Below are 26,320 nucleotides of genomic sequence, written 5' to 3' on the forward strand. Positions count from 1 at the left end.
ACAGACACCACACCGCACCACGTCCACTAAAATTTGCTTACAACACTGGTAATTACTTTTGATACCATAACTTAAAATTTTTTTATGGTTTTCTATCTTTAAGATCGATCAAAATTACAATATCTTCAAAGTTGGTGGAATGGATAGATCATGTAGGTTTCTTTTCCACGATTAAAACCATACTAAAAAAAATGAAAAAAAAATAAAAAACCGCACACAAATCTTCTTCACATGCTTCATAAGATTCATCTCTACTTGTCATATTCTTTAACCTAATAAATGTTTTGTCTACAAAATTATATTTCAGATTGAGAAGTAAAATAGTACCATAGATATAAGATCACGAGTAAACAATGATTTGTATACACCTAAAAGAAAAGGATGATTAATCAAATGGATTTATAATAAAAGAATGGATTGATTTCGAGATCAAGAGACTTAAATACACACGTGCATTATGAAAAAAGAAAGAGAGAAAGCGTGTCAATGATATTTAATTTTATTGATTTATGATAAAGTCGGCAAACACCACGCATAAATAATGATGATTAGAAAACAAATACAATTAATAACATTGAAAATAAGAATGGCAATTACGTAATTAAACTGAAAGTGGGGGGTCATTTATTTATTCCCGTTCCAATTCCCATTCAAATTCGTAGCCCTATTTGGACTTTTCACTCCCAGCCCTCACTACCGGAGATAAAAAGGGAGAAGAAGGACTCGAGAGAGAGAGAGAGAGAGAGAGAGAGAGATCATAAGCAGAGAAGGAAGAAAAGCCATGTGCCCCACGACGCAAAACCAAAATCACCGGAGCTTGATAGGAGAACCGGCCGAAAGTTGTTGTTCGGAACATGGAGAGTCCACGACGACGGTGGATTGGATTTCCGAGACCATTGATGGTGGTTCCTTACGCCTTGTCGACCTTCACACCGGGATTAATGGTTGGGCCTCACCGCCTGGCGATCTCTTTTGTCTACGTTCTAAGAACTACTTGACGAAAGGGAAGAAAGCTCCGTCCGGTGATTACTTACTTTCTCCTGTTGGTGTTGATTGGTTGAAATCTAGTACCAAGCTGGACAACGTCCTCGCTCGTCCTGATAATCGCGTTGCGCAAGCTTTGAGAAGAGCGCAAGCCCTAGGTAAGTCGATGAAGAGCTTCATTATTGCGGTTAACATTCAAGTCCCTGGGAAGGATCAGTATAGTGCCGTGTTTTACTTTGCTACCGAAGATCCGATTCCATCTGGCTCGCTTCTTCATCGATTCATCAATGGCGATGATGCTTTCAGAAATCAACGGTTGAAATTGGTGAATCGGATCGTGAAAGGTCCATGGATTGTGAAGAAAGCTGTAGGAAATTACAGTGCGTGTTTGTTAGGGAAGGCATTGACGTGCAATTACCACAGAGGGCCTAACTATTTGGAAATTGACGTAGATATGGGAAGCTCAAAGTTAGCCAGTGCGATTTTGCATCTCGCGCTTGGTTATGTCACCAATGTTACAGTAGATATGGGATTTCTGGTGGAGGGACAGACGGAGGAGGAGTTGCCAGAAAGACTGTTCGGCGCCGTCCGGATTTGCCAGATGGAGATGTCGTCGGCGACTGTCGTAGAGGCGCCGACATTGGCGCGTGGAGTATCGTGTGCAAAGGTGAATCACCACAAACCTGGCGACGAAGACGATAACTGATTCGATTCAATTGGCGGTAAAATTTACGAGTCTTTCTCAGTTCATGAGTAAATTTTCTTTCAGCCTTGAAATGATAGATACGTAGATGGAAAATATAGAAGGTACTAGCCGGATTCGTGATTGTAGATAATAATTGGAAAATGCACGAGATTATTTGCCTAATTGAAATTTCTCTGAAATTGAATCGAAATTATATCTTGCTTTCAAAATCACACACCACAGGTTTTGTTCAACAATAGAGTTTGTTTGATTATAATTCTTAGACGGGGGGTGGAATAACGTTCCTCCATTAGATTCTGTTTGCCAGACATTTGTATGATTACAAATGAGCTGTTCAAATGCCGTAAATGGTGGTGGGGACGGCGACGGAGACAGCAACGGCGGAGATTTTCCGTCGGTTGGCTGTTTCTGGAATGGGGGAGTTGAGGTGTATTGGAACGTTGAGTATGTTGTGGGCCTAACAACAGTGATATGGTCCATGTTTAAACATTTATCTGTAACTTTAGCATTCAATAAAGAATTTTAACCCTTTCTTCTTCGGATAGCTTTCATTTCGTGGCGTTTGCCATTCAATAAATAATATGAATTCTTTCTTCTTGGGTAATTTTGTTTGTTTGTTTGTTTGTGGATGATCATGATGTTTTCTTGTTGAATGTTAAAAATGTTAGCTTCTCAGTCCTTGATAGGGGAGTGGTGTCCCTTTAGTAGTGCCTATTCAAAGTTGAAATGTAATTAGGATTCCTAAAAAAAATGGTGGAAAAGAGAGTTGGATTAAAAATGTGAAAAGGAAATGAGTTTGGTATTAGAAATTAAAGCAAAAAACGTTCACTTCAAATGTGGGCAACCTCATTTTCTTTGGGAGAAGTTCCTTCACATATTGAGTTAGAATTCATATGATTTATGGGTTACAAAGTATTTGGAGCCAAGAATGGGGTGGAACTCATTCCTTAAACCCCATTATAAATTGAAAAACAAAACAAAAGTATCTCGAACACAACATTCGTCTTCCACCCAAAATTGGATTGAGAAGTTAAATTCCTATAACAGGTAATAAAAAGGTTTGAGACCAAGTTTGCTTATCTCGAGTATAATAGGGGAATCAACTACATAGCTTTTGGTTGTTAATTCAATATGTTTTTCTTTTCAAGTTTATAGGATTTGTATTTGCCAATTGAATGTGATAAGATAGACTATTAGTTATATCCCCGTTAAAACCACGATTTATCTGAATCTATATATACTGGACGTAGGATATGAATGGTAAGTTGTACTTCAAAGAAGTCTAGCTTGAAGGGAACAGTGTATATAAAACTATTGATTGATAGGTAATGAAATAGTGACATTGAAAGATATTTGGTTTATGAATGTGGGCTTTAAATGAAAAGTTTGGTTTGGTGTGTTACTGTCACAGAAGGACAAAAATTTATGGCAATTTTAAACAGATCCCTTGTAAAACATTATGTCATTTACACAAAATAAAATCTTCTTTGGGAAGATTCTCTTTTGGGAAGGTTACTTCAAAATTACAACACAAGAATTCAATACTATGTATGTATATAGTATTGTCATAGATGTGGGTCTTGAGCCTTCTTCAACTCTAACATTCAAGTTGATTTCAACCAAGGATGAACTTATCATAGATCCGGGCCCTTATGCCTTCTTCAACTAATATGTTATTGTATTACTATAAAATAAAGTTATGTTAATTATTGAAATGACTATATTCAAGAATGCTCCACACAATTCTTGATTATATTGACCATTTGAAAACAATCAAATATGTACTAAATTAAAAGAAGACAAACAGTTATATGAATTACCATCATCATGTAATAAATTAATATATATCGAACAAAATTTACTTTTTAGGACTAAATTACTAGTTTAGTCTTTAAACAAAATTCTGAATTTGTGTTTGATTGAAGTAATAAATCATTAGATATTCTAAATCTTTGACTAAAAATTATGGATCCCTCACTAAGTTAAACTGTTCAACGGTGTATGAAGTTTGGTGAATGGAACTAAAAACTTTTGGAATTAACACTTAATTAGATAACTAAATTGTGTTTGAATCGACAAATCAATACAATGTCATGATAAGCATAATACATACTCTTGAACGTACTAATTTCTCACCCATTTATTTGACTTTTTAATATTATTATTAATTATTTAATATATGGGGTTTTTTTTTTCTTGTCTTTGTTAAAGTCAACATCTAACATATGGATAGTTTAATTGATTTTCTTATTGGTTTAGGTTTAGGTATATGTCATGAAAGGTGTTTGAATCTCTACCCACGTTAATCTTTTCTTTCTTTTCTTTTTTCTTTTTAAATAATAATAACAATAAAGTTAACATATAAAAGGTGAAATAATTCGGTTGAATTTATGGTATTTAATTATAAGAAGAGAGAAGTTAAAATGCTTATGAAAATTACTATGCTCCCATTTGAGAGAAACTTAGAAATAAACAAATATAAATTTCGAAAAAGAAAATAAAACTAAAAATGAAGTTAACATCAAATAGAACACGTTTTTCTTTCTACTTTTCAAAAAAACTAAATTAACTTTTGAAAACTAAACGAAAAAAAGGAGTTGGGAGGTGCTTTCATTTACTTCTAGAATTTCACTAAAACTAAAATTGTTTAAAAGATATAAAAACAACAAACATAAATTTCAAAGGCAAATTAAATCATTATCATATCAAACAAGTCTAAACAAATTGAATCAATTTCATCGATTTGAGATTATACCTATAAGTTAATAACAGGGTATAGTTTTTCACAACATCTAAAACTATGAAGCGATTGGTTGGTCAACTTCAATTTTGAAGTTGGCTTCTATTGATTTAATCAACTCAACATTTGCTAGTCAATTTTGTTGGCCAAATTTAACTTAAACCAACCCACTTATACTTTTGATTGTCAGCAACGCAGCAACTCCCATGGCCTCGAGAGAACAAAACTTGTGTTTGAAACACTGCTCCCCTGTTAATCAACAACAATTGTTTGAACTCACTTTCTAAGTGCTCAATAAGGTTGAGTTATACAGTTGCATAGCTTAACTCTTCCTGCTCCAAAGAACTCTCAAAACCATAAGCATCTTCCATTCTTGTGATTTCCTCCAAAAGTACTTCAAGCAAAAAGTAAATCTGTCGGCAACTGGGATGAGAATGATCTTGTGCAATGAAAGCATGTACATTGTTGTTAACTTCAATCCAACTCCAACCAGGGACTTTCTTAACTCCTCTTTCCTTCATTAGCCTTTTCACTTTGGCCTTCTCTTCCCATCTCATTAAATTTCCATACATGTTTGAGAGAAGAACATAAGTGCAATGCTCTTCAGGCTCGATCTCTAGCAGATGACTTGCAACCTGACAAGCTAACTCAACGTTGCCACAAGAGCGGCACACGCCCAAGAATGTCTTCCACACGGTGACATCTGGTTTGAATGGCATTTCTTCAATCAAGGCCTTGGCTTCTTCAAGATGTCCAGAACGCCCATATAGATCAACTGCACAAGCATAGTGCTCCATCCGTGGAGGAACGCCGTAATCAGATTCCATACACTGCAAGAATTTGCGGCCTTGTTCTACTAAACCAATATGGCTACAGGCGGTCAGAACTGCAACGAAGGTTATGTGATCCATTTTCACCCTTTTTTCTTCCATTAGAAAGAAGAGGTCTAATGCAACATTGCACTGACCATGTTGAGCATAACCAAACATAAGTGCATTCCAAGTGATTGAAGAGTTCTTTGAAGCCTCTTCAAATGATCTTCTAGCATCTTCAATAAATCCACACTTGGAATACATGAAGATTAAAGAACTTGAAACAAACTCGTCAGACTCCAAACCGTATTTAAGTGCCAAGACATGAATCTGTTGTCCCAATTGAAATGTAGCCAAGTCTGAACATGATCTGAGTACGGCAGAAAAGGAATAGTGATCAATGTCCATTGCTGCAGATCTCATATACAGAAAGGACTTCACTGCATCTTCGCTCAACCCCGTTTGTGATAATCCAGTTAAGATCGAGTTCCAAGACACACGGTCCTTAAACTCCAAGGATTCAAATATACATAGGGCTTCTTTCATTGAGCCATAGTCTGATTTAAGATACATAGATATCAATGCATTTGAAATTGGCACCGACTGTTCAAATCCTCTCTTTATCACCAACCCATGTAAGGATTTACCATTATTGCTAAGTTTTTCATTAAAACAAGCACTGATGATGCTTGTGTATGAATACAAGTCTGGTTCAAAACCATGTTCTTGCATGTCAATCAAGAGTTTAAAAGCAAGATCTTCTCGACTACGCCACAGGTAAGCAGCCAACAAGGAGTTCCATGTCACTAAATCCCAAATGCCTGCTGAACTATCGAAAATCCTTTTGGCATCATCAAGGGATCCACATTTTGAATAAGAAGTGATCAAGGCATTACACATTGTATTAACAAATTCCAGTCCATGTTTTATAATTTTTCCATGTAGTTGGCTTGTTAAGTTACAGAAGTCAGCATCATCAAGCAAAGGCAAAAGAGGAGCATATGTGCCATCATCAACCTTCTCACCTTCTTGCTCCATACAATCTAACAACCAAAATGCGGTCTCACGGTCACCTGCTTGAGCATATCCAGCAATCATTGCATTCCACGAAACAGTGTTCTTTTTCGATATACTTAAAAACGACAAATATGCATCCTCGAGTCTCTCACATTTCGCATACATGTCTAAAAGAGCACTCCCTGCATATACATTTCCAGCATAATCCATCTTAATGATCATAGAATGTACCTGCTGACCCAAATCAAACATACCGGCAAAAGCAATGCCCTTAAGCATGCTTCCAAAGGTATATCTATCCATCTCAAAACCACATCTTCTCATGCACTTAAGAACATCCCATGAAGCCTCCAAGTTTCCACAGTTTATATGCCCCGCGACCATCGTATTCCATGATACAGAGTCTCTCAGCGGCATTTCGTCGAACAGTACATCTGCAGATCGTAACTCTTTGCATTTCCAATACCCATTGAGGATATTGTTGCAAGTGTAAACGTCTGCAATGGTACCCAATTTGACGGCCAGAGAATGGTTTAACAAAAGATTGGACAAAGCGCGAAAAGATGTCCCAACTGCTGACAATGGCCTCATTCATGGGTAGCCAAACTCTGTATTCCAAAAGGCAAAGAAACAGAACGTAACTGAGTCAAACGGGGACGAATATGGTACTAAACGGGATATGATAGCAGAAATGGAAACGGAGCCAATCCTTCAATTCAAGAATTCCGAAGAACAAAATGAAGAATCCAATTTTGACAAAAAGAAACAAAGAGTTCTTGAGATCGATGATGAAAAGCAATCGGACCGGCCCTTCTTCTCAGTTGACAATAAGTGTTAGTAATCGAAAAAACTGTGTATCAATTAGTTACTCAACTAAACATTTCTCAGTAAAATATGTCTTTTATTTTGAATGTTAGGGATCAAAAGTCTTTACTTTTCTCAAAGAAATATAATATAAATACAAACACTTTTAACTGTCTTCCGCTACTTAGGAAATAATTTCCACCATCTAGCTAAAAAAATAATTTTCTATGAGGTGCGGGAAATCTATCCTGAATACTTACGGATATTAAAAAAAACATTCCTTTATATATATTTACTAATTTTTTTAAAAAATTTAAAATACGACATTATTTTACCAATATCTCCGTCAACATTGCTATAATTCCCTCTAGGTATGATTTTCGATATTAAAGCTAGAAAAGTTGAAACTACTTTTATGAACCAAATCTCTAATTTAAAGGTTATAAATTTGAATCATCCTAGCCAATATCTCAAATGATAATAGTAACAGGAATCAAGATCTTGAGATTTCTGACCGCGCCGACATATATCAATATTCAAAATCCATCCACTTATAAAATTTCCATAACTATTGAAGATCACAGGCCTTAGAGCTTAGCAAATACAATTCAAAATTAACGGCAATTTTTAAATTTAAAGAGGATAAAGTTCTTGACAATGGAAATTCTCTAAGAAGACAAGACATAATATCTGACGTCAATGAACAAGGTACTCAATGAAAGAAATCAGACGAGACCTCTCTCCTTTCCGTCGAGAGCGTCCGAATGTCTTTCATTTCGAGCTCTTAGTCTTGATTCATTCTACTAGACGAATTTGAGAAGAATTGAATTTTGATCTATATTACATTTCAAGTTTTCATTATGTACATCTCAGATCATCAATCTCACTCTGGGGAATACAAAGTGTTGCAAAAAGAGTTTGGTAAAGAAAGGCTCAATTCATTCGCATTCATGTAAATAGGATACATATAATTAAGTGGGAAGAGAGAGCCCATTCTATACAATTTTAGCATAAAAGTAAATGGTAAATCTCAATTCACTAAGGAAGGTTTTGGTGTTATTGCCCAGATTCAGGGTTTATGCGTCTTCAGGTTCGGCAGTTTCTCCTTCCACATCATCTATATCATCAATTGGAATGTCTTCACTATCAAAGAACGAACCTACATCCATAAATATTACACAAAACATACCATCATGTGGGCTGGAACGAATTTTCTATTTGAAAATTGTGAATCTACAACATGTAGTCCTACACCAAATCCAAGGTCGCAATACTACAAGAAACTATTCAGTGAGACCATCACAATGTGTTCGATAGTTTTTTACCATTGGGTGAAAAAGTACTTCAAATTTATGTCCAGTGGTTATTCAAGGACATGTGGTTTATGGAATCCACATACACCCATTACGAGGGCACCCCATTAGATTAATTTTTTTAGTACTACGGCCTAATACATCCCATTAAAGTGACACTCGAGTGTTCTTGGTTTCATTTACTTTGAACCACGACTAGATGGATCTATGATATTTACATAAATCAATAGCAGAAGAAAACTACTTATTCTAAGAAGTTATCAAGCAGCAAATGAACCAGGGTATAAGATAAATAATTTACCACTGTCTGATGAAGGTATAGAACTCCCTGATGGTCCATCAGATTTTGTCATGTCATCAAGGAGATAAGGGAGTTCAAGAAACTTCAGCAAAGATTCGGTCTGGGGATTTCGAGGATATCCTGTGATACACAAGTGATTCAATCAAGACATCAAACACGGAACCCATTCTCCCTGGTAACTAGCAGAGTTGAACTAGACAAAGAACATAACATCCAAAGTTCATTAGCTATCCATCATCTGGCAAAAAATTGGCAAGCAATCAAAACATTCTCAAACATGATCCCAAAAACTACCTCTGTAAAGGGAAAATAGTCAAACTCAAACGAAATATATATATTCAAATTACCAGCAAGAGAACTGTTGGAGACGGATCTTGATGGATCATAACAAGGAACGGTCTGAACGAAATCAAAAGGTTTTGTTCCTCTTTCTTTTAGTCTAGTTTTGACCCATTGTCGACAATCTTCCATTTCTAGCTTTATATTTCTGATATTGCAAAATGGAGGTTACAACTCATACTGCAACTAACCCACAAACGAGAAGAAAAAAAGGAAAGAAATGTTGTATTGTCAAATCATCTTCACAATATGTTCTCGTAAAGCATACTCACTCATAATTTGCATTTTTTGCTGTCAAAGGGAAAATTTCATTGAATCTTCGTGTTATTGCTAACCATTCTTCATCATAATGTATCTCATAAGGTCCAGGCTCTGATTCAATCTCAATAACCTAAAAAACCACGTGCCCACAGTTAAAGCTTTGAAATCACGAAGACCAAAAAGGGACCCTATGGATAACTATTAAGAAATTCAAATAATTTTTCATAAGAAATTCAAAATCCAAATGAAGTACCTGTAAAAATTGGCGTCTAGGAAGACACTTGTCGAGAGCAAGAAATTTTGTCAAGGGGCCGCCCTCACCATGTTGAACAAGAGCAGCAAACTTACAGTGCAAGTGGGCAGAAAACCAGTAAGGTGGTTTCAACTTCTCCAGCAACTCAGCTGCAGCCTTACTCCCAAGACTTCTTTCCTGAATCTGGCATTTAAAATTGAGTACATAAATTTACTGGTACTAAGGTCAAAATCAAATAGAAAATTTGTAATATTTTATCTGGAATCTGTTTAAATTCTACCAGGGACCATTCTGTTGCTAATACGTTGAATCAACCTGTGAAGAAATAGAAGTCTAATTCCTCAAGGGTCTTTGACAATTATACGTTCAATTTACTAATGCTTTCTAGGTCCAGTTTCATTGCTTCTGACTTTACAAGCAGATCTAGTTGTTACAATCTAGGTTTCAACTTGAGATTTCAACAAGCTTTTATTGAATTTAATAGCACTTGTACAATCCTCTTTTAAAATTCACTTTTACCCTCTGCCAAGAACTAATCAAGTACATTACTAAAATATCCGTTGGTTTTTTAATGAGTAAATTTTAGTAGATTGATAGAATTTAAAAGCGATGGATAGATGTAGCAGATATGATACTTTTCACATCAACTGCAACAAGTTTAATCTGATGATGAAAAGTGGCAACATATAAATTCATGTTGGAGGTGGATACCCTCAACATGTTAGTAATAAAAATCTTAGATTCAAGCCACAATTAAAGAAATTACATCTATGCCAAATATCAAGTAGAAAATTACTAAGCAGTAACGCACTTTAAAAAGTGGTCTTGTAAGAAGGCAGTATCAAAATATTTTTAGTTACCTCCTTCTCAAAAAATGGTTTAAACCTAACAAGTTGCTTCCAGTTTCCATAATCGGTGATGCCAAGTGGCCAATCATGAGAAAGAAAAATGTCAATGGGTTCCTCAACTTGCATAAGCTTCTGAACATCATATTCACGAACGTGGTAAATAGATCTTATAGTATTCTCATTATATGGAGGCCTCTCATGGTGACCTGCTCATTACATGGGAAGAAGATTTTGTTGCATTTAATTAAGCAGCTATTTCAGTAAAAGAACAGGCAACGCAAAGATAGAAAAGTGCAACTGTACATATGAATGTCAACTTTTCTAAATAAGCTGAACATACTCCCAGTAGGCACAACTTCATATATTCTTAAAACTAATGAGTTAGTAAGCTACCCACCAATGGATTCACTTCCAAAACCTTTATCAATAAGACAGGTTCCTCAAAAGCTAATAAAATGTGAGAGCCTCCTCAAAAGAACTCAACAATGAAAGCCCCACCCTAAAAGAAACCTACCTATAGATGATGCAGCTACTCACTATGTAAGCAATACTCACTCAAGGCCATTAATGCAGATGAAGAAAGGAACAAAAGAAAACCTTGACTGCATGCTATTGCTAATCAACTCAGATAACTACCTTACACTATTTTACGTCTATATAAAATAACTGGCAGAAAATTATTCACTCACCTAAATGATAATGGCGTGCATTATAGATCCCAGATAGCCCACCGATACGGATATTTCCAAACTTGACTACACCAGCAACGCCTAAGAAGAATATATTAGGCGCAGCCCAACCTCCATAGTACCTAAAATAAAAATCAGATCATATAACTGATGTGCCACAAGAAACAAAAACAATTAAATGCAAAGGAGGAAAAAAAAGACACGGGAACTATTGAAATTAAGGCCATGAAAATGATTTTGAAAAGAACTCATACTATTGTTAAACAGAACGAACGACCAACCATACGTATACCTGGTAGCTCTCCGGGATTATTTAGTAGACACATAATTCACGAATACTCAAAGCATTCAAAAAGTTAAAAACTATACATCAAGTGGTAACCCACGACGATAATTCAAAGTAATTTAAGAATTTCAATTACGGCAAAATAAATTTATATCTCTAGACACCAATAACACAAACAACCGAAGAACTCATGGAGACCCTTTATGATATAACGCAAGCTAAGCTCAAGTAACTCACAATTCCCACAGATAATTAGAGGCTTCATGATTCCCACCAATGAAAATAGTAGGATAAGGAGCGACTTCAGCTCCAGAGTAATACTTCCAGAACGAGTTCATTGATCGATATTTGGGCAGCACATTTAAGCTCTTCAGATCGTTCTCATTCCTAACAGCCTAAATCGGGGGGTAGATACTTCAAAATAGGAAAAATAGACGGAAAAATAGGATGAAAGCGGGAGTGAAGAAGTACCTGAAAGTCCCCACAGCAGAGCAGAAGGTCGATTTTGATGTTTTGAACTTGCTCCATGTATTGGAGAGTTCTGTAGACATTGTCGAGGTCACCGTGCATGCAACCTTCCACTGCAATCCTCATGATGCCGCTGCTTCTTCTTCTTCTTCTTCTTCTCCTCCTCCTCCTCCTGCTTCCAGCAAGAGACGATTCTGAATCTAACGTTGGAATTTAAAAGTAAACCAAGCAACGTTTGAGAATTGGTGTAATGAATCAATTCATACCCAAAATTTCTACGAGCATAAACCCTCCATTTTCTAAAACCCTTTGTCGAACATTGTGCTAACTTTATATAAAATTCTTCTACACGACTTTGATGTTGTTTATTTTATTTTTATTTTACTCTCTTTCTTTATGAAGAGCAATCGACAAACAATTATGAACAAATTAAATTTGTGTCTACCTCTCCAACTAATTAACAAAGTCAATTAGAGAAATTCTAGAATGAGACTTCACTCCATGTCCAAAGCTATACCATGGGCCACTAAATTTTGAGATAGTTAAATGCGGCAAATTTCCATGGTTCTTCCTTGTGTATTAGATGCTTTCTTTACGTTCCTTTGCACCGAAAAAGCGTTACAAGACAAAGTCTACCAATGACCAAAGAAATTCGAAGGCTATCATAGTTCAGATAGTTTGTTTTTTATAAGAAAAAAATATAGTAAAAAATTACCTAACCAATTTTTAGATACCAATGTGTGCTTATTTTACTAATTAAAGACTAAAAATATATACTTTTTTCAAAACTGATATTTCAAATATTTACTAATTTAGAATAATAGCAATAAATGAAGGATAAAGAAAGAGACTAAATACATTCACTGTGTGAGTTAAATTTAGTCAAACTTCATCTAATATGTCCTAGACAAACAATATATTAAAAAAATCTAAAATTAACAAATTTTTTACTACTACTTTATTTTAGAGTTAAAGTTGAATTAGATTAGTGATTATTATATAAGAAAGGGATTAGAAGAATTGACACGACCAACAAGGTAAGAAATATAAATTAACACATATAACAAAGTAAAAGTTATAAGATAACATGGATAACGAGGTAATAAATCTCTCCGAATGTTGGTAAACCCAAACATTAGTTGGGTTGTTTCATTCACCCACTGTCAAACACCCCTTTAGACATAAAATATAGGGTATCTCTTTGTCCCCCTCCATTGTGCTGCTCCCAGTCCAAACTCAAAGTACTAGGGTAAAGGTATGCATATCTCAAAATCAACAAAAATGACTATAATAAGTTAAACTGCAAAAGAAATAAATAAGTTGTTGTTCCTGTTTATATGACTCCATTCAATGGATTATATCTGCCAAAATACAATCCAAATAACATTATGATATTTCCACAAAATCATATTAGATGGGGGTGGGAGGTTAAATAATCTTATAGTTTGATCCCTAGATGAAAATACACCAATTGCCAGCCATCACGGAATACAAGTAAAACGATTCGCCTTGTTCGGTTACAGAAGAATGAAATAAAACTTCTACAGGTGGAGCTATCATTATACAATATCACGACTTGGATCCTAAAACTTCAACCATCTTTTTTCCTTTTCTCTACTGGTAACTGCATTTGATGCAGACGCATGAGCCGCCTCAGCTTCGGCCAAAGCTTTCCGGGTCTCATTCAGCTTTCTTAAGGCAGCCTCGTAAACAACCTTCTCTTTCTTATTTCTATTCACCATTTCTTCAAGCTTCTCTATTCGTACTCGCAGGTCTTTCACCTCGTCATCATACGCAATTATGGTTCGTCTATCCACTTTCTTCCCATCTGCTGAACCTTTATCTTTCTGTTTCTTCACGGATCCATCATTCAATGCTCTATTATGCATTGCAAGGTGGTGGTTGATTAGATTAAAGACATCAGGTCTCGACTCTTCTTCCTCTTTAGCTGCACGTGACGCTGCAGCAAACTTCTTCTCGCGTTTCCTCTTACCGCCTCTACTTCGTTTCTTACCATTATTTTCGTCATTACTATTATTCTCCTTTTGCGACTCTAGAGCATGATCCAGGGATTGCTTTGCTGGAAGAACTTTGACCGGAATAGGATTTAGCATCCCCTGCCCAGATGCACCCAAACCCATTCCTTCACGATACCCCATATTAGCCATCATCTTGGAAGCAATCCCCCGTGTATGGTTCTCCCATTTAGCAAATATGGCGGTCTCCGTCTGGATGCCCTTCTGCTGGATAGAGCTTTCGAGAAATCCCAAACCCTGCAAATCATCCTCTTCATAATCACTTGAGTCGGACTGTTCCAAGCTGGAATCACTTTCCTCTTCATCATTAATTTGAGCATACTCAGATAAAGCTATGTCCTCCGGCCCAAGCTTTTGAGAAGATCCATCACCTTTGAAAACAACTTGTGCAACTTGAAGTGCATCATCCCAAGATTCAAGTTCAGCATGCCTCCAAATGTCATTCCTAGATGAGAGAGCCCAAATACTGGATCCTGCCATTGACTGGTTCCAAATTGTTGGCACGTAACTCCTAAGAGAGGTTAAAGGGATATCAACTCCTGCGCATGAAGAACTCTCTCAGTCAGCTTATTGAGGATAACAGCATAGCTATTGTCTGTAGAGATATACATTATAGTATTATACAGAAGAGCGAAACCTAGCATTAGAAAAAGAATAAACGAATGGAAAAATATATCCTCCTAAAACTCTAAATTGCTTGATGAGCTTAATAGAGAATAGCAGCATAGCTATTGAATTTTATGGTATAGAAGGAAAAAAATATTTAATTGAAAATAGCAGCATGGCTATTGCCTTTTGTTTTCGATAGAAAGAAATAGATCGTTCTCAGAAAAGGTGAACCAAAAACTGGGGTAAGTTCAAGTAAACAAAATGTAAACATTAAAGCAACGTGAAAGGAATTCATGATCGTGGCATTATTGGAATGGAGATAAAATACTGTCTTGTGTTTTCATAAAGCAGTCATAAAATGTATCGTGCAAAAGAATTTACACACAGAGACAGCTGAATTGAAAAGGATATCTAGATGTTTGATAATTATAAACACCTACCTAATGCATAAAACGGGCAATTGAATTTTCAAACAAACTAAAACGATAGAGAAATCCATGAAAGTTTCTCTTTGCTCTCTCGCGTGAAATAGCTTAGTTCACAGTTCCTTGACAGTTTTTCTTCAGTGAAGTCTCCATTTTCTTTAGTTTTAGGATTGGGGATGGGTATCTGGTCCGCCATTACCTCTTGCATTCTTTTTTTAATAGAAACAAATCGGCTACTAATCTCAAGGGGAATAACAAATTATGAATTGTAAAAAATCTAAGATTTACTCCTTTTATTCTGTTAGGAATGAAAACAATTAAAGATCCATGAACAAGAGAACCAAACAAAACTAGAATATTTTTTTTCCACATGACTACTATGAAGGAAAACATTTTTTAGTCCTGGACCGAAACAGGAGCTTCATCATTTGTCCTACAGATACCTTTACTAAATAGAGTTAATAATTCATCCTAGCATCTCAAGATAGTATTGCTGGTGGGAACAACCACTGAAACAAGAGGAAGGCTTTTACTTCACGAGTTGTTGGATCTACATGGTCGACATGAAAGAATATGACATACCATGTGATAAACGGCAGTTAGTGCCAAACCGACATCTTTGCTGTAAGAAGAACTTGCACATCTGCACTTTGGTGGTTGTATGTAGTATTAGTATCGTGAAGTGAGAAAAACCATAGAGAGTGCTCAAAAGTTTAGGGGAATCAAAACCCAAGTCACTAACACTTGATAATGCTCATATAGTAAGTAGGCAGCAAAGTGTTCCTCGGACTATTAAAGGGAAGAAGCTTAGTCGAATTTCCTCAAAAAATCAAAGACAGCCACAACGATACAGAAGCAATACAAAGAACTCAATACAAGTAAGAAAATAATTAAAAATAATACCAACAGTTCAGCAAAATCCGACATATAAAGTCCCAGAATGCATACCAACATATTTTCAGTTGTGGGAGTGAGAAAGGAGATTTTCGCAGAATTAGAACCATCCAATCCAACAATTTCACCGTCATACCAACGTCCATCAGTGTACCGAAATCTACATTTCGATCCAACAACAAAACTATGATCCTCAAGAGGTTCAGGTTCGACATCCGTAGCATAAAGAGGCTCCGCTTTAACATCCTCCGCTGGGTTACTATCATGACCACGTAACACGGAATCTGCTTCTCGTAATAACCTAGAACGCTTAAGGTGAAGCAGCCCTTCCTCAGCATCTTTAATTGCTTGGACAAGCTCCTCGTGAACCTTGACATATCAAACATATTATATTCAGAAAAATCAACAGGCAGAGGTCTCCAAAACTTCTAAAATCTGAAAATCGAATTCATTGAGAAACAAAAACCCGGTTCACGCATTCCTCTCAAGAACTTTCTCTAAAACCAAAAGGAAATTCCTTCGGCCGGAGAAAATAATGTACCTCCAGAAGCTCCGGATTGGAGGCGTCGGAGGCTAGGGCATCTTGTAAGGCGGCGAGAGACTCTTTCTGCTCGTGCAATTGAACCTCCAGCTGGTGCTCTAGAGCTCTCTCTTCGTCGCTCGCCATTGCCCCCTATCGCGAGATTGTATGATCTTCTATGTGAGTGACGGAGATGAAGAAAGCGGCGTTATAGAAAAAACCGCACCGCCCTGGTTCGAACCGGCGCTCTATTCATTGCGCTTGATTGAATGAAGCTCGTTTCTGGATCATGTTGGGCCGCGTACTATCAAGGCCCAATGTACTCGTAAGAGATTGTGTTTTTTTTCTCTTGTCGTTTCTTTCTTTATAAGTTGATTAGATTTTCTTGAAGAAGAAAAAACTACTTAACAAAGCAAACATCAAACTCTTGAATTCTATCTTTATGTAAACATCACTCATTCAAACATAGAGAGTTTAAATCTCGAACTTTATAACATAGTTGATTGAGAAATCAACGTATATTTTGTTGTATAAAACTTTGAACAAAATGCACTATCGACCTTTCGCATTTGAAGTTTATATTTATTAAATCCATGAATTTTCAAAAATATGTATTTTTTAATCCTTAAAAAATGAATAAAAAAAATGATACTTTTAAACAAATTGTTAACTTCTGGTTTCATTTTTTTTAACTAATTAAACATTTTAATGTCTAATGAAATTTCAAAAACCAAATCTCTAAAGAAAAAACTCTCCAATTTTTAATCTTAAAAGCGCGTAAAAGACAAATTACAAATCATAGAAATTCTACGAAGATTAGTTATTAATAAAAACGTGTTTAAAGCCTCAACTATGCATGTCAAACACATTGAAGAGGGACAAAAGAACATGTGCTTAACAGTGACATAGTTGCCATTTTCTCACAAAGAAGAAGAAAGGGTCATTCTTGCAATTGCAACAACAATAGCCATTAAGGAAGGATTAGACCACTCAAGGCATCTAACTTTCATATTTTGAAAGTTGATCGTTTGCATTGGTTGGATCATTATTATTAAATGCCTACTCTAAAAAGTACTTCTTAGCTTCATCCCTTTGTTTTCAAGAACATCATAGATCATAATCCTTTCTATTTACACTATTTTATTATTTATTATCGTTGTTGTTTTGATTCAGTCATAAACCTTAATTATATCATTCACAGTTGGATATTCCTAGTTGATATTAAATCAATTTTACATTTGCTTTAAAATCATAAAAAAAATTCATTCTCGTGTAATTGAGATCCATTATGATCGATAACTTACTAAGACGGTGATAATTTTAATTATAGATTAGTGAATATATGACTTAAGTTTAATTATAAATATGGTGTTTACTTTAGTGTTGAATAATTGGAGATTCGTTTTTGGTTTGGTCGAACCGATCTATTGTGATCCGGTTCAATTTAAATTCGTTTTGTCCTTTATATTGTGATCCGGTTCAATTTAAATTCCGTTTCACCTTTTTTTCTTTTTGATATATAGATATAAAAACATACATAGTTGTTAACAAAATTTGGTTTGTTTTTATATTCGGTTATCAAAATTAAAATTGAACCAATTCGGTTTCAAAATTTCTTTAAACCAACCCGACCATGTTTTCGATTTCACATAGTTTTTCGATTGGTCGGGTTTTTTTTTTCCTGTTTTCAATTGGAAGGGTCATCTCGGTGGGCAATCAAAGGTTTGGACGGTGAGATTTGAAGGGCATCATATGAAACATTCATATGTACCACATGGGCTGCACATTTTTCCTAATTCAACATTACTTGAAATAAGGCAAATCACGTGCATTTTTTTCTCCTCTTATTCCCCAAACTTTCCACTATCCTATCAATTTCATCTCAAAATTACTTTTTCTCCTTTCAACATTTTTAGTAATGTGTTTTAAAAAATAAAAGAAACAATATCACTTCTAATTTTGCTTTAGAAAATTTTAAAACAAATTTATTGGTGTGAAAATTAGGATTTAAAAGTGTAAAATTAAATATTTTAAATAATTGACTATAGGTTTAAGAAAGATGTTGAATGTAATAAAGTATATGTCACTTATAACTAATAATGCTGAAATTGAATCATATTAAAAGAAGAAAAATATTTATTATAATAATTAATCCCTTAATTGATAAATAAAAGTCATATTTCTATATAAAGTTAGCACGAATGCTTAAAATCATAAAACAAGAAATCTAAAATCAAAATAATAATAATAATAACAACAACGACGGTAACTTTCATAGCCATGATTTAAAAAAAAATGACATTCTTAAATATAATAAAATATAACAAAATTTCAAATTTTAACAAAGTCTCAAATGTCATCCGATAGAATCTAAAGTTAAGTTATTCTATTAAAAGTATAATAACATGACTGTTAAATATTTTTAACAGTCATGTTATTGACGATCATTTAAAAAAAACAAAATAAGCATTGAAACTTTTTTTAAAAGTATCTCTATGTTTTAGAATTGGACTAATAATTCAAGTTTTAAGAAATTTTGGAGAACAAAAAGAAGATAAATTTAGAAAAGAGAAAAAAGAAACAATTTAATTTTGAGAATCTAAAAGTTGTGGGGATTCAATATAGGGCATGTAAATGAGAACATTAAATGGGATTTCTTATCCATAATCAATAAAATTGATGAGAAACTATACATCTATTTTATGTACTAAAAAAAGATGTTATATAATAAAAATCCTTACATCCCTTAGTGAGATCTTTCAAACTTAGACTATATCAAATATTAGGCAACGTATTACTTTCAAATTTTCTATTTACACTAATTATGGGATTTTTCAAAAAATATAACAAAGCGACAAAATATTTATACTGTATAGAACAATTTCGAAAACGAAAAAAGTCTACAGACCCATCATGGAAAATACAAAAAATGTCCCGTCATCAATGCATGTAATATATTTGGTACACGATCGTTCATATTTAACTATTGTTTGATACACAATCGTTTAGATTTTGATAGCCAAATTTAAATGATTTATTTTTAAAATTCTCGATAGACAATCGTTTTAATTTGGTTACCATATCATTTAGATTTATTTTTTTGTGCATGATCGTTTAAACTGGCTAAACGATTTTTTGTAAGATTCTTTCGTACATAATTGTTTAGATTAGCCAAATACAAACGACGATTTTTTTCAGTCTTTTATATTTAGTACACGATCTTTATCAACCAAATAAAAGTTTGAAAAAAATAGATTTTTTATATTTGATACACGATCTTAAAAAAAACGAAATACGATGGAACAGACGAAAGACGGGGAAAAAGGAAAAAAAAAGAAGAAGAAGATGATGATGGAACAGACGAGGAGGGAAAGAAAGACGGAAGGACAAACTTGAAATATTTAAAAAATGACCAACTTCATGTACTTGTTATACAAGCGGTAAATATCTTATTATATTTATTAAATTTTTCCTAAAATTAATTTATAAACCTAATTTTAAATTTTCCTTTCTACGTTTCTATGGATTCGATATCGACATCAGAGGTAAATTGATACTTCTATTATAACGTAGAAAAATTCACGATACACAATAAGTCAACATCAAAATACTACTAATATAAATGTAATTTAAACAATGGACACATTCACTTATTTAAAAAATTACAATAAATTTATTTACAATTTTTTTTTATAAAATGATTATGTTCTCATACCTCTTTGCAAAAATATTCATCGAAATTGATAATATAAATATCTTATGTAAAATGATCACCTTATTATTTCCATGGACTATCATGTTTTAAAGGTAATTGTAATGAATAACAATTTTAGGAATAATAATCGAGTATATATCAATATTTAGAAAAATAAAATACAAAAATAGCAAAACATATCATACTTTTAATATAATCTTATAATATATAATTAATAGGTCAATATTTACAATATAGTAAAAAGTTCGAAAGATTGAATTAATACTTTAAATCTAACTGCGAGGTTAGTAATAAGTAACAATGTCTATCTTAATGATTGGTTATAAGATGGTCGGAGGAGTAATGGAATGGTTGAAGTTTTAAAATTGTGGATGGGAAGAGATTAGAAGAAAATAGTTAGGCAGAAGATGAGAGAGTTTTGTAGTGAATTAAATTTCACAATTCACACCACGTGAACGTGAGTGAAGGACAAGTAGGAATCAGCCCCTCATTTAATTTGCCTTTTCAAAGCTAAAACAATCATCAATGTTGATTGGATAACTAAAATAAAATCCCAAACCATAAAATTAAAAACGTGGGAACTGGGATTATGGACTTTTAACTTTCATCTTCAATCATTTTTCTTATTATTCTTTGTTATAGTGTGAATTGATTTTTTTTTTTTTTTATTTTTAGTTTTGTATTTAAAAGATTTTCATCAATAGTTTATTTTGTTGTAGAAATTTTTGTTCTATGTCTGTGTTTATTTTATCATATCCACATAATGGGTTTTACATGTTTAAAGAGAAGTTTGAAAGTAAAAATATAATTTCTAAATACTATTATTTTTCTTTATTTTCTTTTTAAACACTTCTATTTTCTAAGAATTATAGTTTTCATCGTATACTTTGAAACATGTTTTTAGTATTAAGTCAAGTTTTAAAAGTTGAAAAAATTGAATTGTTTTTAAGTATAATAAGACGAAAAGAAATATTAGGAAAAGAAATTCATGGACTACTATCCTTTACTATTTATAGATGATGATAGATTGAGTTTATATTTGCAAATATTTTTAATAATTTTGTTATTTAAACGTAGAGAAGAACAACTTTTTTTTTCTTTTCTTTTTTACTAATTGTTTCTGGTTGAATTTGAAATGTTGTCTAAGTTCTTTATAGACGAATAGATTTTGGAAAGAGAAAAAAAGTGAAAACTTGGATAAATTTGACTGTCGGGTAAAATGGGGTATTTGGAGAAATGAAGAACACACCCAAAAAGTAATTTCATTTCGTTGATTTTTCAAAGAGAATTGGCGATGGCCGGTGGACTTGGAGATGACTAGTGTAAACCCATTACAGTTGGGAGGGTCCTATCCCTATCCGATGGTGTTTAGGTATCAATTTCCATTTTCAATGGAATATACGGTTGAATTTTGGGCTATGGAGCTGTGAAAACTAAGCGACATTTTGACGCGGAGCTGGAAAGGAATAAAAGGACACATCCTCAAGCGCCATATTTCATTCACTACATCCTCTCCTTGTGGCTGTGGAAGAACCAGTTCCAGAAGCCTGAAGGTCCCTCTCATTCAACTTCAACATCTCTCTTTTTCATTTCTTCATTCTAATTAAATCAACTTCAACGACCCTCTTTTTTTCTTGTTTATTTGTGTGGAATCGTTCCATTCTTGGTTTTATAGAACACCCATTTCGTTGATCTCCATGTATCTTACTTAGCTGCAAAAGAAACATGCGTAATCCATCGGCTATAGTTCAAGAAAATGGTTCTGTTTTCGATTTCGTTTCTCAACTGGGTTATTTTGCGTTTAGTTCAAGGTTTCTGAACTTGAATTCTGATGGGTGTTCTGGTTCGTCGTCACACTCTCTTTATTTGAACCGGTTTGAAGATTATCGTTGTGTAAAAAGGCCACCCAGGTCTGGTGTTTTGTTGAGCTTGAGTTCAAGAGGTAGCTCGAGCTTAAGGAGATTTGTGAACGAGTTCAATAGTGTTATAAAGTTTTATTGTAACAAACCCCCACTTGGGTTTGCTTCATTAGGTGGTGTTTCAGATGAAACCAATGGGATTAGAGACGATGGATTTGGTGTTTCGCAAGATGGGGCACTGCCATTGAATAAAGTCGAGGCTGAGAACCCCAAACGGGTTCTTATTTTGATGAGTGACACTGGTGGAGGTCATCGGGCTTCTGCTGAGGCAATCAAGGCAGCCTTTAATGAAGAATTTGGGAACGATTATCAGGTTAGTTTTGCTGGGTTGATGCTTAGAAGTCAAATTTTTAATAAACGAATTTAAGGACCCGAAATGCTTGTTTAGAATTTCATACCTGTGACATTCAATTTCTCAAATGATCCATTGCAGGTTTAAGAAAAGTATACTATGTATTTGGTTTTTGTGGATCTGTGACAGTGTTGACATTACTTTATTTGTATATAATGTGAATGATTGCAGGTGTTTATAACTGATTTGTGGACATGCAGGTGTTTATAACTGATTTGTGGACAGACCACACTCCTTGGCCTTTCAATCAATTACCAAGAAGCTACAACTTCTTGGTGAAACATGGCACATTGTGGAAGATGACTTACTATGTGACTGCTCCAAAAGTGATTCATCAGTCAAATTTTGCTGCAACTTCAACATTCATAGCTCGGTGAGTTTTTCTTTCCCTCTCACTGGTAGTTGCCTTAAGATTTCCTTATGATCATCTGAAGGGCTTAAAGATAGAAAGACTGCTCGGTTTTCACTGGCTATTTTCCTTGATTGGCATTTTGGTTCTATTGAGTTGTTTCATTTCATGATATTTTTCTAATTTCATCATCTACCAGAGAAGTAGCAAAAGGACTGATGAAATATCGGCCAGATATTATTATCAGTGTTCATCCTCTGATGCAGCATGTTCCCATTCGTATTTTGAGGTCGAAGGGCCTCTTGAATAAGATTGTTTTCACCACAGTAGTCACAGATTTGAGCACCTGCCACCCTACGTGGTTAGTCATTCTTTTGTTATGTATGTTGACTGTTTATTCACGGCATAGTTTTCACTAGCTTAATATTTTGTTCAGGTTTCACAAGCTTGTAACGAGATGCTACTGCCCATCTACGGAGGTAGCAAAGAGGGCTTTGAAAGCTGGACTCCAGCCTTCCAAACTAAAGGTTTATGGCCTTCCCGTGCGGCCTTCCTTTGTTAAGCCTATTCGTCCGAAGGTAGACTACTGATTCAAGAATTGTTTGTTTGCATTTGATACCACTCCGTCTTACCCGTCCTGTTTGCATTTGATACCCCACTCTGTCTTACCTTGCGAATTGTTTTTGATCGATGGTGCTGCTTTTCTTTTTTTCTTTTTCTTTTATACTATAACTTCCATGATTTCCAAACTGCACACTAAATGTTTAATTCTTTAGATCCTCAAGGTATGCAGAACAGGAACCTTGTATATTTTTCTGCAACCACAAGTGGACTCTGGAAATTTGCAATTACTTTTGTTCCTTGGGAAACATTTCAATGACTATAACTTAAAATCATTTATGTTATTCAATGTTGAGCGGAATTCTGGTCTAATTTTTGAATTAAAGCCCACTTCTTCTTCAATGATACAGATTGAGTTAAGAAAAGAATTAGGCATGGATGAAAATCTTCCTGCCGTATTGCTCATGGGAGGGGGGGAAGGCATGGGTCCCATTGAGGCTACTGCAAAGGCGCTAAGTAAGGCATTGTATGATGAAAATCATGGAGAGCCAATAGGCCAAGTTCTTGTGATCTGTGGCCACAACAAAAAACTTGCTGGCAGATTGCGTTTAATTGATTGGAAGGTTCCTGTCCAGGTATTCATCAGTCTAAAATCCTCATTTATGCTTGGATCGCAATTCTGACTTCTGCCTGTTATCAAGTCTGCATATTTGTAAGAAGTGTGTTTTTTATCTTTACGGAAGATATGTTTCCAGCAAATGCTTAAAATATGAAACAACAGAAACTATGGAATTTTTACTTGATTGAATCCATAACACTCACTCAACTTCTATGTAAGTTTGACCCACTTTTTGACTTTGGTTGCTTTTGACTTCCTTTAAGCCATTGAGGATCTTACTTCTTCAAAGGATTGGTAGGAAATGGGAACTTGAACTCATGCATTAGTTTACACATATACTGTCCTACTTTCAATGACCAAAAAGGCGATGAGCTTTTACACGAATAAAAGGGCCTTTTATATATTACATTAACCATCAAGTCTGGTAACCCTGAAAAGAAAACTTAGCTACTTTACAGGAGCTGGTTTTGATTATTTCTTTCTATGGTCAGTGAAGTGTTGATGAGCAAGAAAATGGATGCGCTAACAACTTTACACCTTGATTATAAGTCTATAATGCTCCAATATGGGGATATCTGAACTTTGATTTGTCAAAGTCAGCTGCGTGTTATATGCTTTATCATTTTTGGTGCAGACTAATTTTCAAAAAGTTTGTCATTTGTAGTTTCAAGGATAAATGAATACTATAGTTACTTCTACCTAGATGCTTGGTCGGGGAGACATCCATACCTAAATTGGTGGAAATTCACCCACAAATTTTTTTCTAATGTTGTAGGTGAAGGGGTTTGTCACAAAAATGGAGGAATGCATGGGAGCTTGTGATTGCATTATAACAAAGGTAATTTCTGAGTGGATTTGATTTTCACGGTGAATGTGGCTATCAACTAACGAATTTACCACTGCAGGCGGGCCCTGGAACGATTGCTGAAGCCATGATAAGAGGTCTTCCTATAATTCTGAATGACTACATTGCCGGACAGGTCATTTTCTTATTGAATTCTTGAAAGTTCTGTACATTGGCAGGTCATTCATAACTGCATGGCTTAATTATCCTTATTTATTCTGTAAAATTTTCTATTATCCTAGTTATCTTATATTATAAGCTCCTATTCTGAGGATTTGGATAGCTCAATCAATTTCTCTTGGTTTTGGAATCCAAATTTCTTTCATGTGGAGGCAAAGTCCATGCAAACATTTCTTGTGACTTTGAGGCTATTGTACAATGAAAGAAACGTTACCCGGGCTAGTTTAGATTAATATTCTATGAGTTTAAATTAATGAATTGTGATTCGGTTGCTCCATTCATACGTTGGTCACACACATCATAGTTGCTATAGCACTGGATGAAGGTGTCAAAGAGTCCAGGTTACTTTTCCCATCACAGTCAGTGTCACATTCGTTACCGAATTACGACTTTCTGCTTTCAGGAAGCTGGGAATGTGCCATATGTCGTTGAAAACGGATGCGGGAAGTTTTCAAAATCTCCTAAAGAGATAGCTAACATTGTAGCAAAATGGTTTGGACCAAAAGCAGATGAGTTGTTGATCATGTCACAGAATGCCTTGAGGCTTGCTAGACCTGATGCTGTATTTAAGATTGTTCACGATCTCCATGAGCTTGTTAAACAAAGAAGTTTTGTACCACAATATTCCGGCTGATGCAAACAACCTTAGAACTTTGGGAGCCTTCTTCTACTTAGGATTCATTGTACTATCATTCAGAACAACAAAGGATATTGTGTGCCTACTGAATGAAAGGCTTTACAGTGTTAATTTTGTTGCAAATTCCTAATTTGTGAGAGGAATAGATTAGATTTAGCGTTGCTTAAGAAGCATTTTGTTCACACCAATTCTTCAGAATTGATATTCAAAATTGAAGTTTGTTTGTCTTCCTTACAAATGCTTTGTGCAGATGCAAGATATTTGCTTCAATCTGTTGGTTCTTTTCTTCAAAAGGAGACTCCTGTGATATATTATTCTTATTTATTGTTGCTTTTAACTATTTGTTTATACAACAACGTAGATGAGAATTAAACATTTGCCCTTCTCTATTAATTGAACGATACATAGTTTCTGTGCTTTTAACTAAAAGAAAAGTACCATTTTCCATCTCTCGTTGTAATTAATTGTTATTTATTCTTACTTAACTTTCTTTGAATGTCTTTGATTTAATAAATTTGGAAAGAAAAAAATGATCCCTATAGTAGCTCTGCCACCCCTATCTTTCTCCCATACGTATTTTTCAGAAAATTTCTCAATAGATCAATGTGTTTTTTCTCACTTACCTGTTATGAAATTCTCTAAAGATCAACAAACATATAATTGTTAAACCAAACACATTTTTAGTGTTTTAGCTTATATGATTATTTAAAAATAAGGTAGTAACTATTAACTCAAGCTTATTTTAATTTTACTTGCACGATGTTATCAATATCCCTTCTCATTCATACAAATGTTGTTCTTGTCCATTCTTGTCCATTCATGTCCATGTGTTCTTCATG

The 26,320-nt window shown here is 34.6% G+C and overlaps 5 protein-coding genes across 10 annotated transcripts; 2 read left to right on the top strand and 3 right to left on the bottom strand.

The window, feature by feature from the left end:
- Positions 1–518: 518 nt before the first annotated feature.
- On the top strand, positions 519–2,230 carry LOC103488362 (protein ENHANCED DISEASE RESISTANCE 2-like). Its single transcript, XM_008447062.3, has one exon. It carries the CDS (start codon positions 782–784, stop codon positions 1,688–1,690), a length of 909 nt encoding a protein of 302 aa, XP_008445284.1. The 5' UTR covers positions 519–781; the 3' UTR covers positions 1,691–2,230.
- A 2,136-nt stretch (positions 2,231–4,366) lies between these two features.
- LOC103488360 (putative pentatricopeptide repeat-containing protein At3g25970) lies at positions 4,367–7,223 on the bottom strand. The gene has a single exon (XM_008447057.3). It carries the CDS (start codon positions 6,848–6,850, stop codon positions 4,736–4,738), a length of 2,115 nt encoding a protein of 704 aa, XP_008445279.2. The 5' UTR covers positions 6,851–7,223; the 3' UTR covers positions 4,367–4,735.
- A 652-nt stretch (positions 7,224–7,875) lies between these two features.
- Positions 7,876–12,466, bottom strand: LOC103488361 (lariat debranching enzyme). Of its 3 annotated transcripts, XM_008447059.3 has the most exons (10): positions 12,267–12,466; positions 11,825–12,021; positions 11,591–11,748; positions 11,068–11,189; positions 10,391–10,584; positions 9,531–9,713; positions 9,289–9,407; positions 9,025–9,164; positions 8,678–8,797; positions 7,876–8,222 (listed from the first exon to the last, which is right to left on the bottom strand). In XM_008447059.3, the coding sequence occupies exons 2-10, from the start codon at positions 11,945–11,947 to the stop codon at positions 8,140–8,142; spliced, it is 1,242 nt and encodes a 413-aa protein (XP_008445281.2). In that variant the 5' UTR covers positions 11,948–12,021; positions 12,267–12,466; the 3' UTR covers positions 7,876–8,139. The 3 variants fall into 3 exon arrangements, with proteins under 3 accessions (XP_008445281.2, XP_050938123.1, XP_050938124.1); XM_051082166.1 differs by having other exon boundaries at positions 11,825–12,346; XM_051082167.1 differs by lacking the exons at positions 11,591–11,748; positions 12,267–12,466 and having other exon boundaries at positions 11,825–12,211.
- A 663-nt stretch (positions 12,467–13,129) lies between these two features.
- On the bottom strand, positions 13,130–16,534 carry LOC103488359 (zinc finger CCCH domain-containing protein 22). Its single transcript, XM_008447055.3, has 4 exons — positions 16,327–16,534; positions 15,840–16,154; positions 15,474–15,534; positions 13,130–14,396 (listed from the first exon to the last, which is right to left on the bottom strand). The coding sequence occupies exons 1-4, from the start codon at positions 16,450–16,452 to the stop codon at positions 13,405–13,407; spliced, it is 1,494 nt and encodes a 497-aa protein (XP_008445277.2). The 5' UTR covers positions 16,453–16,534; the 3' UTR covers positions 13,130–13,404.
- Positions 16,535–21,069: 4,535 nt separating this feature from the next.
- LOC103488358 (monogalactosyldiacylglycerol synthase, chloroplastic) lies at positions 21,070–25,719 on the top strand. Of its 4 annotated transcripts, XM_051082169.1 has the most exons (9): positions 21,308–21,573; positions 22,053–22,252; positions 22,492–22,664; positions 22,840–23,001; positions 23,077–23,218; positions 23,612–23,836; positions 24,596–24,658; positions 24,726–24,800; positions 25,248–25,719. In XM_051082169.1, exons 2-9 carry the CDS (start codon positions 22,169–22,171, stop codon positions 25,476–25,478), a joined length of 1,155 nt encoding a protein of 384 aa, XP_050938126.1. In that variant the 5' UTR covers positions 21,308–21,573; positions 22,053–22,168; the 3' UTR covers positions 25,479–25,719. The 4 variants fall into 4 exon arrangements, with proteins under 4 accessions (XP_008445276.1, XP_050938125.1, XP_050938126.1 ...); XM_008447054.3 differs by having other exon boundaries at positions 21,070–22,252; XM_051082168.1 differs by having other exon boundaries at positions 21,142–22,252; positions 22,840–22,998.
- Positions 25,720–26,320: the final 601 nt, after the last annotated feature.

Source organism: Cucumis melo, chromosome 3 (assembly GCF_025177605.1).
Source record: "Cucumis melo cultivar AY chromosome 3, USDA_Cmelo_AY_1.0, whole genome shotgun sequence".
NCBI lineage: Eukaryota > Viridiplantae > Streptophyta > Magnoliopsida > Cucurbitales > Cucurbitaceae > Cucumis > Cucumis melo.

Excerpts from the sequence above, each read along its gene's own strand:
- LOC103488362 (XM_008447062.3), top strand. The coding sequence starts at position 782 with ATGTGCCCCACGACGCAAAACCAAAATCACCGGAGCTTGATAGGAGAA.
- LOC103488360 (XM_008447057.3), bottom strand. The coding sequence starts at position 6,850 with ATGAGGCCATTGTCAGCAGTTGGGACATCTTTTCGCGCTTTGTCCAAT.
- LOC103488361 (XM_008447059.3), bottom strand. The coding sequence starts at position 11,947 with ATGAGGATTGCAGTGGAAGGTTGCATGCACGGTGACCTCGACAATGTC. Across the intron at positions 10,585-11,067 it reads TGCACGCCATTATCATTTAG|GTCACCATGAGAGGCCTCCA; the intron begins GTGAGTGAATAA and ends TGTAATGAGCAG. Across the intron at positions 8,223-8,677 it reads TATACCTTCATCAGACAGTG|GTTCGTTCTTTGATAGTGAA; the intron begins GTAAATTATTTA and ends TTATGGATGTAG.
- LOC103488359 (XM_008447055.3), bottom strand. The coding sequence starts at position 16,452 with ATGGCGAGCGACGAAGAGAGAGCTCTAGAGCACCAGCTGGAGGTTCAA. Across the intron at positions 15,535-15,839 it reads CCACAACTGAAAATATGTTG|ATGTGCAAGTTCTTCTTACA; the intron begins GTATGCATTCTG and ends ACCAAAGTGCAG. Across the intron at positions 14,397-15,473 it reads TAACTGCCGTTTATCACATG|GAGTTGATATCCCTTTAACC; the intron begins GTATGTCATATT and ends CTTCATGCGCAG.
- LOC103488358 (XM_008447054.3), top strand. The coding sequence starts at position 21,746 with ATGCGTAATCCATCGGCTATAGTTCAAGAAAATGGTTCTGTTTTCGAT. Across the intron at positions 23,002-23,076 it reads AGCACCTGCCACCCTACGTG|GTTTCACAAGCTTGTAACGA; the intron begins GTTAGTCATTCT and ends TATTTTGTTCAG. Across the intron at positions 23,837-24,595 it reads ATTGGAAGGTTCCTGTCCAG|GTGAAGGGGTTTGTCACAAA; the intron begins GTATTCATCAGT and ends CTAATGTTGTAG.